The 11,758-nt window shown below is 49.9% G+C and overlaps 1 protein-coding gene across 2 annotated transcripts in view; it reads left to right on the top strand.

Moving 5' to 3' along the window:
* Window positions 1–1,413: 1,413 nt before the first annotated feature.
* LOC309977742 (glycine receptor subunit alpha-4) overlaps window positions 1,414–11,758 on the top strand; it is a gene marked incomplete at both ends in the record, with an annotated part of 30,880 nt that continues 20,535 nt past the window's right edge. Inside the window, 7 exons of one of the 2 annotated variants that reach the window (XM_082864039.1) lie at window positions 1,414–1,537; window positions 5,132–5,262; window positions 5,548–5,615; window positions 6,247–6,470; window positions 6,598–6,680; window positions 8,396–8,536; window positions 11,426–11,640. In XM_082864039.1, the coding sequence (XP_082720165.1) occupies window positions 1,467–1,537; window positions 5,132–5,262; window positions 5,548–5,615; window positions 6,247–6,470; window positions 6,598–6,680; window positions 8,396–8,536; window positions 11,426–11,640 (933 nt within the window). The remainder of the gene's footprint in view (window positions 1,538–5,131; window positions 5,263–5,547; window positions 5,616–6,246; window positions 6,471–6,597; window positions 6,681–8,395; window positions 8,537–11,425; window positions 11,641–11,758) is intronic. The other variant, XM_082864038.1, reaches the window with a different exon arrangement.

The following is an 11,758-nucleotide window of genomic DNA, read 5'->3' as shown; positions in this document are numbered from 1 at the left end:
AACAGGAATGGAGAGAAAGTGAGGGTGAAAGAAGAGGGGGAATCAGACCCCCACAGAAGGTGAGACCCAGAAAAGAAACAGGAAGGGAGATTAGAGATGGAGAGAGTAAAGATGAAGGAAAGCTTCAGGGAGAGAGGGAGGAAGAAAGTAAGGAAAAAGAGGGAGGGAGGGAGGGTGGATGAGGCACTCGCGGAAGTCCCAGAGAGGTTCAGGTGGTGCTTGAGCAAGTTTGGGGAAGGGTCGTCAAGAAAAGAACTGCTCAAGCACCTGGATGCTGTAAGCAAATGGGCAGAAGCAAGGGGACGGGGAGCGGCCCACACTCCCTGCCTCTCTACTCCATCCTGGGCTTCGGGGCTGCCGGGTCATTGCTCTTGGCCCCCTTGACTTCTCTGAAGCTTGCAAAGCCTGCTGTGCGCCAGACCTGCCCTGCCCCTGTCAGGGACACCTATTCCTCCTTACAGCCTCGCCAGGCTGGGGAAAGGGGGTTTCAGAGAGCTAAAGAGAGCCCTCCAAGCTCAGCAGAGATGAACTAAGGGAGGTAAGCAGGCAGGAAAGAGGATGCACAACTACAAGGATGAAGATGGGTCATGCAGACAGACAGATGGACAGACTGATAGGCAGGCAGACATAGGAGAACTCCGAAGTTCCTCTGCCTTATACATCCCTTGTGTCTCCACCCAGAGGGTTGAGAAAAAGCCACCCCTGCCCTCGGCCTCCTCCTCACCTCCTCTCATCCCTGAAGCTGTCAGCTGGAGGAAACCCACTGGCTCCCCTAAACCCTCTCAGGTCTTTGTCCCCCTTACAAAAATCATTAAGCCTTTAGAGTTCGGCCACAGCTTGGCTCCAGGCTAAAAGGGGAACTGCTGGGGAGGTTGGGGAATCAGGGCAGCCTGCATGCACTCCTCCAGCTGGACAGTTAGAAGCTAAACAGAACACCTCCGGCCCTCTCCAGGCTGCAGCGGCAGCCCAAGCTCCTCCCCAGCACACAGCACACAGGCTCGCTCGGAACCCCACTCCAGCTGCTGGCGACTGTGCCTTTAAATTGCTGCTTTCAGAGGGTGCATCTCAGGGGGAGGCGGGAGGGAGGGAAACATCTTCCTACAGTCTCCCTCTTCCCTCTCCTCCAAGACTCTCCAGGGTTTAGAGAGTGATTGCTGCCCAAAAACAATCTCCTTCAGCACCCCAGCAGGCAGGCTGAGGCCCTCCGGAGCCCCAGGCGAGCCAGAGCAGGAGCAGGTTATCTGTGTCAGAATCACTTCCAGGGGAATAGTTCTGGCCCCTGACTGGTAAGGACAGGGCAGAGAAGAGAGAAGAGGAGAGAGCGTGCAACTCCTAGCCCGGCCCTCCTTGGGTTCCATGCAAGTGGCCCAAGTAGGAAGAAGGCTCTCTACTTTCGGCGTTCCCGCCCGGATACTCCCTCTCACCTTGGCAGCCAGGCTGAGAAAGGACTCCAGGGTCCCCGCAGAATGACAACTCTTGTTCGAGCAACCCTCTCCTTCCTTCTCCTCTGGACCCTGCCGGGGCAGGTCCTCCTCAGGTGAGCTGAGTGGGGGTAAGAAGGAGATGCATGCAAATACTGGCCGAGGGTAGCAGGGGCTCTGGCACAGTTTCCTTGAAGTTTACAAAAAGCCCACAGTCTGGAAGGCTCCAGGGGAGGACACACCCTCCCCCAGTCAGATCCCAGGAGACTTTCATAAAGGATGTCAAAGCTCCAGAGAAGGTGGGAAGGCTTCTGCATGGGTGAGACTTTCCTGGGCCAGGGTAGGGGCTAGGGAGTGAGCCCCAGAACAGAAGCCATCTGTCCTGTCATGCAACCCTATCTCCCTACCAGCTTGGCCACACGTTCCTCAGATCCTTAAAAATGACACCAACATCTTCCAGCTGTTCACCCAAGAGATTTCAAGGAGTAAGGATTTTCCCAAAAACACATCACAATGATGTTGGCTGAACAAACCTTGGCCCTCTGCAGTCACCTTACCCTGCCCAGGGGGGAACCTGTCTGCTCGCTGTCCCTGGAGGGGCACTAAGTGGCCATCATTTCCTGGGCTTGGGGGCAAGACATGCTTTGGGCTCCTTGTAAATGGCCTCCTACCCATTCTTACTTTCTCATTAGACCAGGAGCCATTCTAGGTGGATAGGGTGAGCTGAGGAGGAAAGATGGCTGTGCCTTAGGCTGAACTGGTCAAAAGAATGCCTCCCAAGGTGGAGGCAGGTGAGTGCCACCGCAATATCGTCCTCCTCCTCTTCGTTCAAAGAGCACACCAAGATCTGCTTGCCTCTGAGGAGCCTCCTGCCTCACTGCTGGCAGACACATTAGGGGGCAATCAGGCAGGGATGCAGTGGGGGGGGGCAGTGATAAACTTCTTCAGAGTGAAAAGCAGCCCGAAGTGCAATGGCAGCTCAGCTGGAGTTGATAGGAGGATGCAGGAAAAAGGGGGCACCCAGCTGACGCTTGCTGGCCCTGCTGGAGGGGAAGTTGCCTCAAGGCCCAAGCTTTGGTGGTAGCATTCCCACTTGAGTGATTGGAGCAAGGCAGGCCCTTAGGAAATCTTGAGACCAAATCCTTCATTGTATTTATGGAAACTGAGGCCTAGAGAGGGCAAGTGACCTGGCCAAGGTCACTTAAGTACCCAGCAGCAGAATCAGCGTTCTCCCCTTACCCCACCCCAAGGCCTTCCATGAGAAAGATTTCCAGCTCTGGAACCTCCCTAGTCCTGCCAGTGTTTGGAACTTTCCAGGAATGAAAGGGAGCAAGGAGAGGCCGCACACGGTGATGCTGCTTTCAGGTCTGCAGACAAGGTAACCCTGGAAAAACGGGGCTGCCACGGCGGTTGGGGCCCAAGACAGCTGAGCCCACAGCCAGTCCCAGGGTCCTGGGGCTGGAGCTAGCGGGAGAGGTGACATGAGAGTGAGGTTGAGGACAGTGGCAAGGGTCTGGCTGCTCCACCTGCAGGGCCACGTGGCCTCCCGGCAGGCAGGTGACAAGCAGCCAGCAGCAGCACCTGGCTAGTGTGGACGTCCCATGGTGAAGCCACGCACTTCTGCTTGCACCAGCACCACCACCCGCCTCCTTGGGTTTTCAGAGCCTGCTTAGGCCACCTGCTCTGGCCGCCCCCACTCAGGGCCAAGGTGGCCTCTGTTCCCAGGGTAAGAGCTCCCTCCTGCTCATGGGATTCAAGGAAGTAAGACTAAGGGTCAGGGTGCAGCGGCTGTCACTGACCTTCCTCCACTCTGGTTGCTTGGCAGCCCGCCCTGGGCTGCTTGCATCATGGTATTATGGTAGATGGACTTAGTTTTGAAGTCAATAGCTCTGGGTTGGAATCTCGGCTTTACTATTTAGGAACTGTATGATCATGAACAAGTCACTCCATCTTGCACTCCTCAACTATAGCTGGAGGATAATAAGAGTGATTATTGAGAAGATTGATGTGAAAACTATACTAGATAGTGTTTAGCATGGTGCCTCAGCTATTTGTATTATTCTATCAGTCACTGGCAGGTACATAGATTTACTGGGAAAGAGGAGCTCGCTGGTTCAAAGGAGACTCAGACCCAGAAGGACAGCAGTCACCCCACCTCCCAGCCCCAGCAGTGCAGCAGCAGTAGTGGCAGCAGGGGAGCTGGCTCTGGTGATGATGGCAGGATGGAGCAGAAGGCACAGGACCCAGCCAGGAGTCCAGCCTGAGCTCAGTGTGAGCCCCACCCCTGCCCTCAAGCCCCTGCTGAGCTCCTGGTCCCTGGTCTAGCTATTGGCTGCTAAGCAGACAAGCAGGCATATGGAAGGAACTTTGCTGCTCTTAGAGGGAAACCTGTCAGGGGAGAAGGGGGCTGGCCTCTAGGCTAGGCCAAAGCACACTGGCCCCCTCCTCAAAATGAAGCTCTTAGGAAGAAAAGATGGGAGTTGACCTTCACAGCATGGCCACTTTACTGGGAGGCTTTCCCATGCTTCTAGAGCCCTGCTTTCCTGCCTCTTTTATTGCCAAGGTGAGATGACCTGCCTGTAGCTGCCACAACCCTGAACTGAGGTTCAGCTCAGAATATAGCTTCTTGCTGGAGCAGACACCAGAAGCCAAGCTGCCCTCTCCAGAAGCTGGGTCCTAGCCCCTGAGGGATCAGCATGAAGGCCAAGCAACTAAAACTATCTCTCAGGGGTGCAAATTGCCCTTGAGCCCTTCCCATCCTTGGCTAGGCCAGATGTACAAAGCGTTGCCACAGCCACATTATTTCTGTCACTCTTGTTTGAGCATGTTCAAGGCACCCTCAGAAAGAGAATACTGGATGAGGCCTCAGCCTTGGGTTCAAGTCCTGATCCTGGGCCCTGTGTCACTCACCAGCTGTGAGACTTTGGGCAAGTCACTTTTCTTTTGGACGGTCGATCTATCTATCTATCTATCTATCTATCTATCCATTTATTAGATTCCACATATGAGATCATATGGTATTTGTCTTTCTCTGTCTGACTTACTTCACTTAGTATGATAATCTCTAGTTCCATCCATGTTGCTGCAAATGGCATTATTTCATTCTTTTCTATAGCTGAGTAGTATTCCATTGTATATATACACCACATCTTCTTTATCTATTCATCCGTTGATGGACACTTGGGTAATTTCCATGTCTTGGCCATTGCAAATAATGCTGCTATGAACATGGCGGGGTGCAGGTATTTTTTCAACATAGTGATCTCGTTTCCTTTGGATAAATACCCAGAAGTAGAATTGCTGGATCATAAGATAGTTCAACTTTTAATATTTTGAGGGAACTCCATATTGTTTTCCACAGTGGCTGCACCAATTTACAGTCTCACAGATTACTCCTTTGGAAGTCTCAGTTTTCTCACCTATATGATGGAAATAACAGTTTTCACCCCCATCACGCTGAGAATTTTGAGGACAAAAAGATCTAATATATGTGAAAGCAATCTTCTAGGACTAACTATTGAGCTGCTGTGTTGGCTTATGGGTTTCTGTACTTCTCATTTTGCAAGTGGGCACCTAGAAACCCATCTCCTAATCCTCCTGCCTGATGGAGAGATCAGCCAAAGTGGGGAGGGAACAAGGAAGGAGAGGGTCTGTGATAAAGGCAGAATACAACAGATCTCAGTTATTAATTCTTTATCTCTCCTGTCCAGGGTGGCCTTGGCAAAAGAAGAAGTCAAATCTGGGACCAAGGTGTCCCAGCCCATGTCCCCCTCTGATTTCCTGGACAAGCTTATGGGGCGAACATCTGGATATGATGCCAGGATTAGGCCCAATTTTAAAGGTAAGAATCATTCATCCTACAAAATACCCTTCCCTCCCCACTTCTTTTGGGGACATACTGCCGAGCTAGCCTCCATTGCCTACCTCAGGGCCAGGAGGCTGGAGGTACAGGGCTGGCTCTCACAGTTCAGAAGGAGTGTCCCCTCCCCATCACCCATGGGCCTGTGTGCCAGGCACTGCCTTCTCCCAGCAGTACCCTAACCTCAAGCTCAGGGAGGGAGTCTTGGAAATTTCTCCCAGATTCCTGGAATGCCCTGCCAATATGGCTGTGCTTTGCTACTCTTAGGCCCACCTGTGAACGTGACCTGCAACATCTTCATCAACAGTTTCAGCTCCATCACCGAGACTACCATGGTAAAGTATTGCCCTGCTCCCGCTTCCACTCTGGTGTGAATGGGTGAAGCCCAGCAGATAGCAAGACTTTCCTCCCTCTGCCATCCTCTTCCTGTTTCAGGGTCATGGCTAAAGCCAGGGGATGTCCAAAGTCGGTCACTGGGAGTTTATCTTTCCCCAGCCCAGGGTTTTAGTGGCTAAAGGCAGACTAGCCTAAGCAGCAGATGGTCCAGTTTGGCAGGTAGCTTGATGCATAGCATCAAGGCTTGGAAATCAGATAAACCTGCGTTCAAACCCTGACTCTACCATCTCTTAGGCAGGTTACTCAAATCTCTCTTTGTCTCAGTTTCCTCATCTGTAAAATGGGGATCTTAACAGCACCCTCATCTCAGGGTTGACATGAGATTTAAATGAGATGATGCATATGAAGAAAGCACTTAGCAGAGAGCCTGGCACATAGTAAGTGTTTAATAAATGTCTTTTCCCTTCCCTTCTTTGCCATATCAGCCCAAAGCAGGCTCCTTCTACAGTGGAAAATGCCCACTGCCCCTGAGACGTGCTCCCAGCATTTCCTTCTCATGGCCCTCCTGCCCAGGTAGGCTTGCTAGGCCCCTGCAATAGCACTGCCTCTGATGGGCCCACCTCTGTTCAGGACTACCGGGTGAACGTCTTCTTGCGGCAGCAGTGGAACGACCCACGCCTGGCCTACCGAGAATATCCTGATGACTCGCTGGACCTCGATCCCTCCATGCTGGACTCTATTTGGAAGCCAGATCTGTTCTTTGCCAATGAGAAAGGGGCCAATTTTCATGAGGTGACCACAGACAACAAGTTGCTGCGCATCTTCAAGAATGGAAATGTGCTCTACAGCATCAGGTGCAGCTGGCGTACAGCCAGGAGAACTCGGGGCAAGGGGTAGAGGCTGAGGGGTGGGCGGAGGGTTCCCTGTGCTGTGCTGAGGCCCAGTAAGCCAGCCTAACTTCTTTCTTACTGTCCCTGCCAGGCTGACTCTCATTTTATCCTGCCCAATGGACCTGAAGAACTTCCCCATGGATATCCAGACTTGCACGATGCAGCTGGAGAGCTGTAAGTGTCCCTAGAAAGTCATAGAGTGAGGCCTGAGATACCAGCTAGTTAACCCCATGCCATGATATTCCAGACAGGATAAGGGCAGCCCAGAGTGGGGATGAACTTCCCCAAGCACACACAGTGAGCTCTTGGCACGGGTGAGACTAGAAGCCAGGGCTTGCTAACACTCAGCCCAGTGTGCTTTTCCATCCCTTCGCTGTTGGCAGGTCTGGCTGCCCCACAGGGCCGGGGAATGGGAAGGCTCCAGCCTTACATACAAATGTGCTTATGCTGGATATGGAGGGTCATTTGAGGGGTACCTCCTCTGTCCAGATATAATTTCCATCTCACAGTGCCTGAAGTAATTCTACCTTTACTTCCCCTGAGTTAAGACATTCAAGATGCCTATAAAAATCCAGAGTTGGCAGGGAAGGGGGGAGTCTTTGAACCCTGATTCCTTGTGAACACATAATTTTTTTAACTGAAGTATAGTTACAATGTTGTGTTAATTTCAGGTGTACAGCAAAATAATTCGGATATATATATATATATTCTTTTTCGGATCCTTTTCCATTATAGGTTATTACAAGATATTGAATATAGTTCCCTGTGCTACACAGTAGGTCCTTGTTGTTTATCTATTTTACATATAGTAGTATGTACAGATAGCTTTTGTAGAGAGGTGGGAGAGGACAGTTCTAGGCATAGGACAGTGCCCAGGATAGCAAGGTCAGCCAAGGGCTACCAAGGGCAGGGGGTGCCAACCTGCAGAGGTTGCCCTAAGTGCAGAGAAGCTAAAGGATAGCAAGGCTGGACCATCGCCCATGTCCATTCCTTTGCCATCTCCTGGACAAGTGAGACTGTGAGATCAGGAGATATCCATTTGATCCTCAAAGAAGAAGTCTTGTCAGGCTGTTTCCAACATATAATAACAGTAATGGATAGAATATGTCCTATGTGGTCAGCTTTTTAGAGTTCATAAACCACCTTCACATCCAGGTCCTCATTACCCCCTCTGAAAAGTAGGTGGAGCATTTTACAGAAGGGGAAGTGACTTGCCCAAAGTCACAAAGCTACTCTGGGCCAAGGCCCTACACTGGACATCCGTGAGCCTTGGTGTTTCTGCTCCCATTTCTACCCGACGTGTGAGTATAGTCACCTACGTGGCAAGAGCCTTCACGAACTACTAGCTATCTGTGAGCAACTTGGCATTTTCAATGTTAGCTCCCAATTTGCCCCAGGTCAGGACTCTGGCTGGAAGTCTGTGGTATGCACATTGTCCCATGCATGACTGGCAAGGTATAAATAGCTCTTTCCTCCCTGGAGTGAGGTGGCAGAAGCCCCAGCTCTGAGGCTGGCTCAGCTCAAGATGTGGTCAGTACACATGCTTACTCCCCTGGGTTTGAGATGGGGCAGGAGGTTCCCAGCTGGTTTCCTTGACATCTTTCCAAGCCTTTTGATGTGCTTTCTAGGTCTGCCAGAATAATTTCTCTTTGGGCCTTTCTAAAGCTTGAGAACTAGGTAGGAGAGGAATCTTTCTGATTTACCCACTTAGGCTGGGCCCATGAGGCAATTGACCCCCTTCCGAATGGTTTTCCTTTCCAAGATGAGCATGAAACTCCTAAAACCCAGGCCTTATTCCTCATTTGTACTTTCCTGCCAGTTCTAACCCTCTCCCTGCCCCCGTCCAGCCACCACACTCTGCAGTCCTCTGCCATCTCTGTCACTTTCAGTTGGCTACACCATGAATGACCTCGTGTTTGAGTGGCTGGAAGATTCTCCTGCTGTCCAAGTGGCTGAGGGGTTGACTCTGCCCCAGTTTACCTTGCGGGATGAGAAGGATCTAGGCTATTGTACCAAGCGCTACAACACAGGTAAAAATCCAAGATATTTACTGGCTGTGGGCCACAAGAGGGCCTCCAGATGGGAGGGAAAGGGGCAAGGCAGCTAGCCTCTACTGAAGGTCCAATCTGTACCAGATGTGGCGCTAAGTGCTTCATATGACTTATCTCATTATGGTAGGGGTGATCAGGCCCATTTCTCAGAAAGAGAAAACTGAGGTTCTAAGAAGTTGAATCAGTTGGCCAAGTCACACAGCTAGTAAATGGCTGATTTAGAATTCAAATCCAGATCTGTCTAATGCCAGAGCCCTTGTTCTTGTCCCTATCACACGCTGCAGAACAAATGGTCCTGTGCCAGTGAGTGGCAGGAGTGTTCCACCTGTCCTGGGGCCAACTTCACGTGGAAAGTGGGGAATCTACATCTGGGAGTAGTCAATGAGTTCACTGAACCAGGAGAGAAGAGAATTCAGGTCACCAGCTGGCTTACCGTCCACACCTCCTACCACTGTCCCCACTGCTCAACTCTTATGAATTGGCTTGGTTTCCCAGGTGGGAAAAGCATGCCAGGAAATGGAGACGAGGTGGTTTTCCAGCCTGAGCGTCTGCCCCCTGCAGCTTCCCTAATCGCTGCTAGCTCCTCATTTCCCCTGGCAATTTGGCTGTGAAGAGCTATGACCCTGAGATAGAGGCCACAAGCTGAAGAGGGGAGATCACACTCCAATGGTGTGCTGATATGCTTTGGGTGCAGCCCTATGAATTTGTGTGTGAATGTGGAGGTGCAGGTAGCTGGGGAGATGAATGAGCCACTGAATTTAGAAAATGCTGGCGTGAGTGGAAATTGGTATAACCTTTTTTAGGGGAAAAACTGGCATTTTGTATATAGACTGGTGGGTTTTAAATTTTGGTGTGCATCATATTTCCCTGGGGAGCCTGTTAAAATATTGATTCCTGGGTTCTGCCTCTCAGAGATTCTGATTACATGTGCTTGGAGTGATGCCCAGAAATCTGTGTTTGAACAAGCATCCTGAGGATTCTGATGCAGATGGTCCAGGGGGCACGCTAAGAAACTTTAGTCTGGAAGCTAAATTTGTTTCCCTACCTGTTGATCCAGGAATTCCACTGCCTGGAATTTATTATGAGGAAATATTCCAAAATATCATATTGACTTTAGACCCCAAGAGGGTTCCTGGATCACTGTTTATACTAGCAAAAGCTTGGCACTGCTCTAAATATCCACCAATAGGGTGGAAGTTAAGTAAATTACATAGCGCATCTGCTTGGTGGGATATTATCCAGACGTTTAAAAAGAATGCTTGCAAAGTGCTTATATCAACATGGGAAACTTCAAGTGGAAAAGGGTAAGATTCAAAGTTGTATACACAGAATGATTCTACTGTGATGAAAGAAACAAACCAAAAGCATGTGTTTAAAAACCCTGGAAGGAAATAGCACTAAGCATTTCTAAAGCAGTATGATACAACAGGTAAGAGCAAGAACTCTGGAGTCAGATAGAGCTGAGTTTGAACTCTGGCTGCACCATTTACTAGTTGGGTGCCCTTGAGCAACATAACTTAATCTCTTTGAGCCTCAGTATCCCTGTCTATAAAATGGGAAATAATAATTTGACCTGCCCCAAAGAGTTGCTATGGGATTTAAATGAGATAAACTATATAAAGTCAGGGCACTTAGTAGGGGCTTGACAAATGTAAGCTTATGAATATTATTATTCTTTCTCTACTTCTCACTTTCATTCTGTGCTAAACAAGTGTTAATTTTGTCATTGAAAACAAAACTGCTATCATCAAAAAAAAAAAAAAAAAGGAAGGAAGGAAGGAAAGAAAGAAAAGAAAATATGGATACCTAGCCAAAACATGTCATGGCAAGAAGCCCAGGGTGGGTGGACTCAGGGAAGAGTAAGAGATCACGGCATCACACAGCATGTCAAAGCCATAATCAGTCATTGATGAAATCACTAACCTTGAGGAATCAGACAGTCCTATTAAGAGTAAGCCTAGGCCAGAATAAAATAATAATATACACATCCTCTGTTTTTTGCTTTGGTTAGCCTAAGCGTCTGCTGCCAGAAGCTCTGAGCTAGTGTTTTCTTAGCCTTGGGGATGGAAAGCAGGATAAAATGAAGATGGCTGGCAGAGGAAGCGAGCATTGGCACATGTGCCTGGGGCCAATGCACTTTTTGTGGGTGAAATAGAATGCTGCTGCCAGATGCTTTCTGGGAACCCGCTGCCTGCTGTCCAGAGCTGGTCTCTGTTAGACATTGTTTCCAGATGTTTGCTATCCTGCTCTTACTTGCTTAAGACACAGGCAGTGTTTATCTCAGTGAATCATTGCCAGAGAGCTTCAAGGGTCCCAGCACGCACAAGCTAGGCTGCTGAGATTTGAGTGGAGTCTAAGCTCATTTTGTTAATCATGATAATATTACCAGCTACCTACTGTGCTCAACACCTCAAATACATTATCTCATTTAATTCCTACAACTGCCCAGTGATGGAGTTGATATTGTTGTTACTCTATTTTACAGGCAAGGAAACTGAAGCTTTAAAAGCTTAGGTGTTTTGCCTGAGGTCACACAGCTAGTGAGTGGAAGGTTCAGGATTCAAACCCATACAGTCTGGCTCTGGAGCCCTCCCACCCTTAATCCTCTTGCAGTGCTGTCACGGGGAAGGCCTTCTGCTGGCAACTAAAGTGCTGGGAGCAAGAGGTCAAGTCCCCAGTGGCTTCTCTGAGAGTTTCCTCAAAACATGCATCTGGTGCTCCCTGGGGCCATTTCGAGAGGCTCATTTATTGGCGCAGGTTAGGTGCCCAGAGGCTGGCCCACAGAAATAGAGCTGCCCTTGTCCTGCCTCTCAGGCTCAGCTGCAGGCTGGGGACCTGGGGCCTGATACCTCACCTCTTTCCTTGCAGGGAAATTCACCTGCATCGAGGTAAAGTTTCACCTGGAACGACAGATGGGCTACTACCTGATTCAGATGTATATCCCCAGCCTACTCATCGTCATCCTGTCCTGGGTCTCCTTCTGGATCAACATGGATGCTGCCCCTGCCCGGGTGGGCCTAGGCATCACCACTGTGCTCACAATGACAACTCAGAGCTCTGGCTCCCGGGCCTCTTTGCCTAAGGTGAAGAGACATGCAAGGGAACTTGCTTGCCATAGAGTTCCCCATTTCCCATTCATCCCCTGTTCCCTCCTGCTGACTATTTTCCTTGGATTTAAGGTAGAGAAGAGCCATCGAGCAA

The sequence above is a fragment of the Leucopleurus acutus genome (genome assembly GCF_964270905.1).
Source record: "Leucopleurus acutus genome assembly, chromosome: X".
Lineage (NCBI taxonomy): Eukaryota > Metazoa > Chordata > Mammalia > Artiodactyla > Delphinidae > Leucopleurus > Leucopleurus acutus.
The sequence above is the reverse complement of the archived record's forward strand: the minus strand, read 5'-3'. Positions and strand labels throughout refer to the sequence as shown.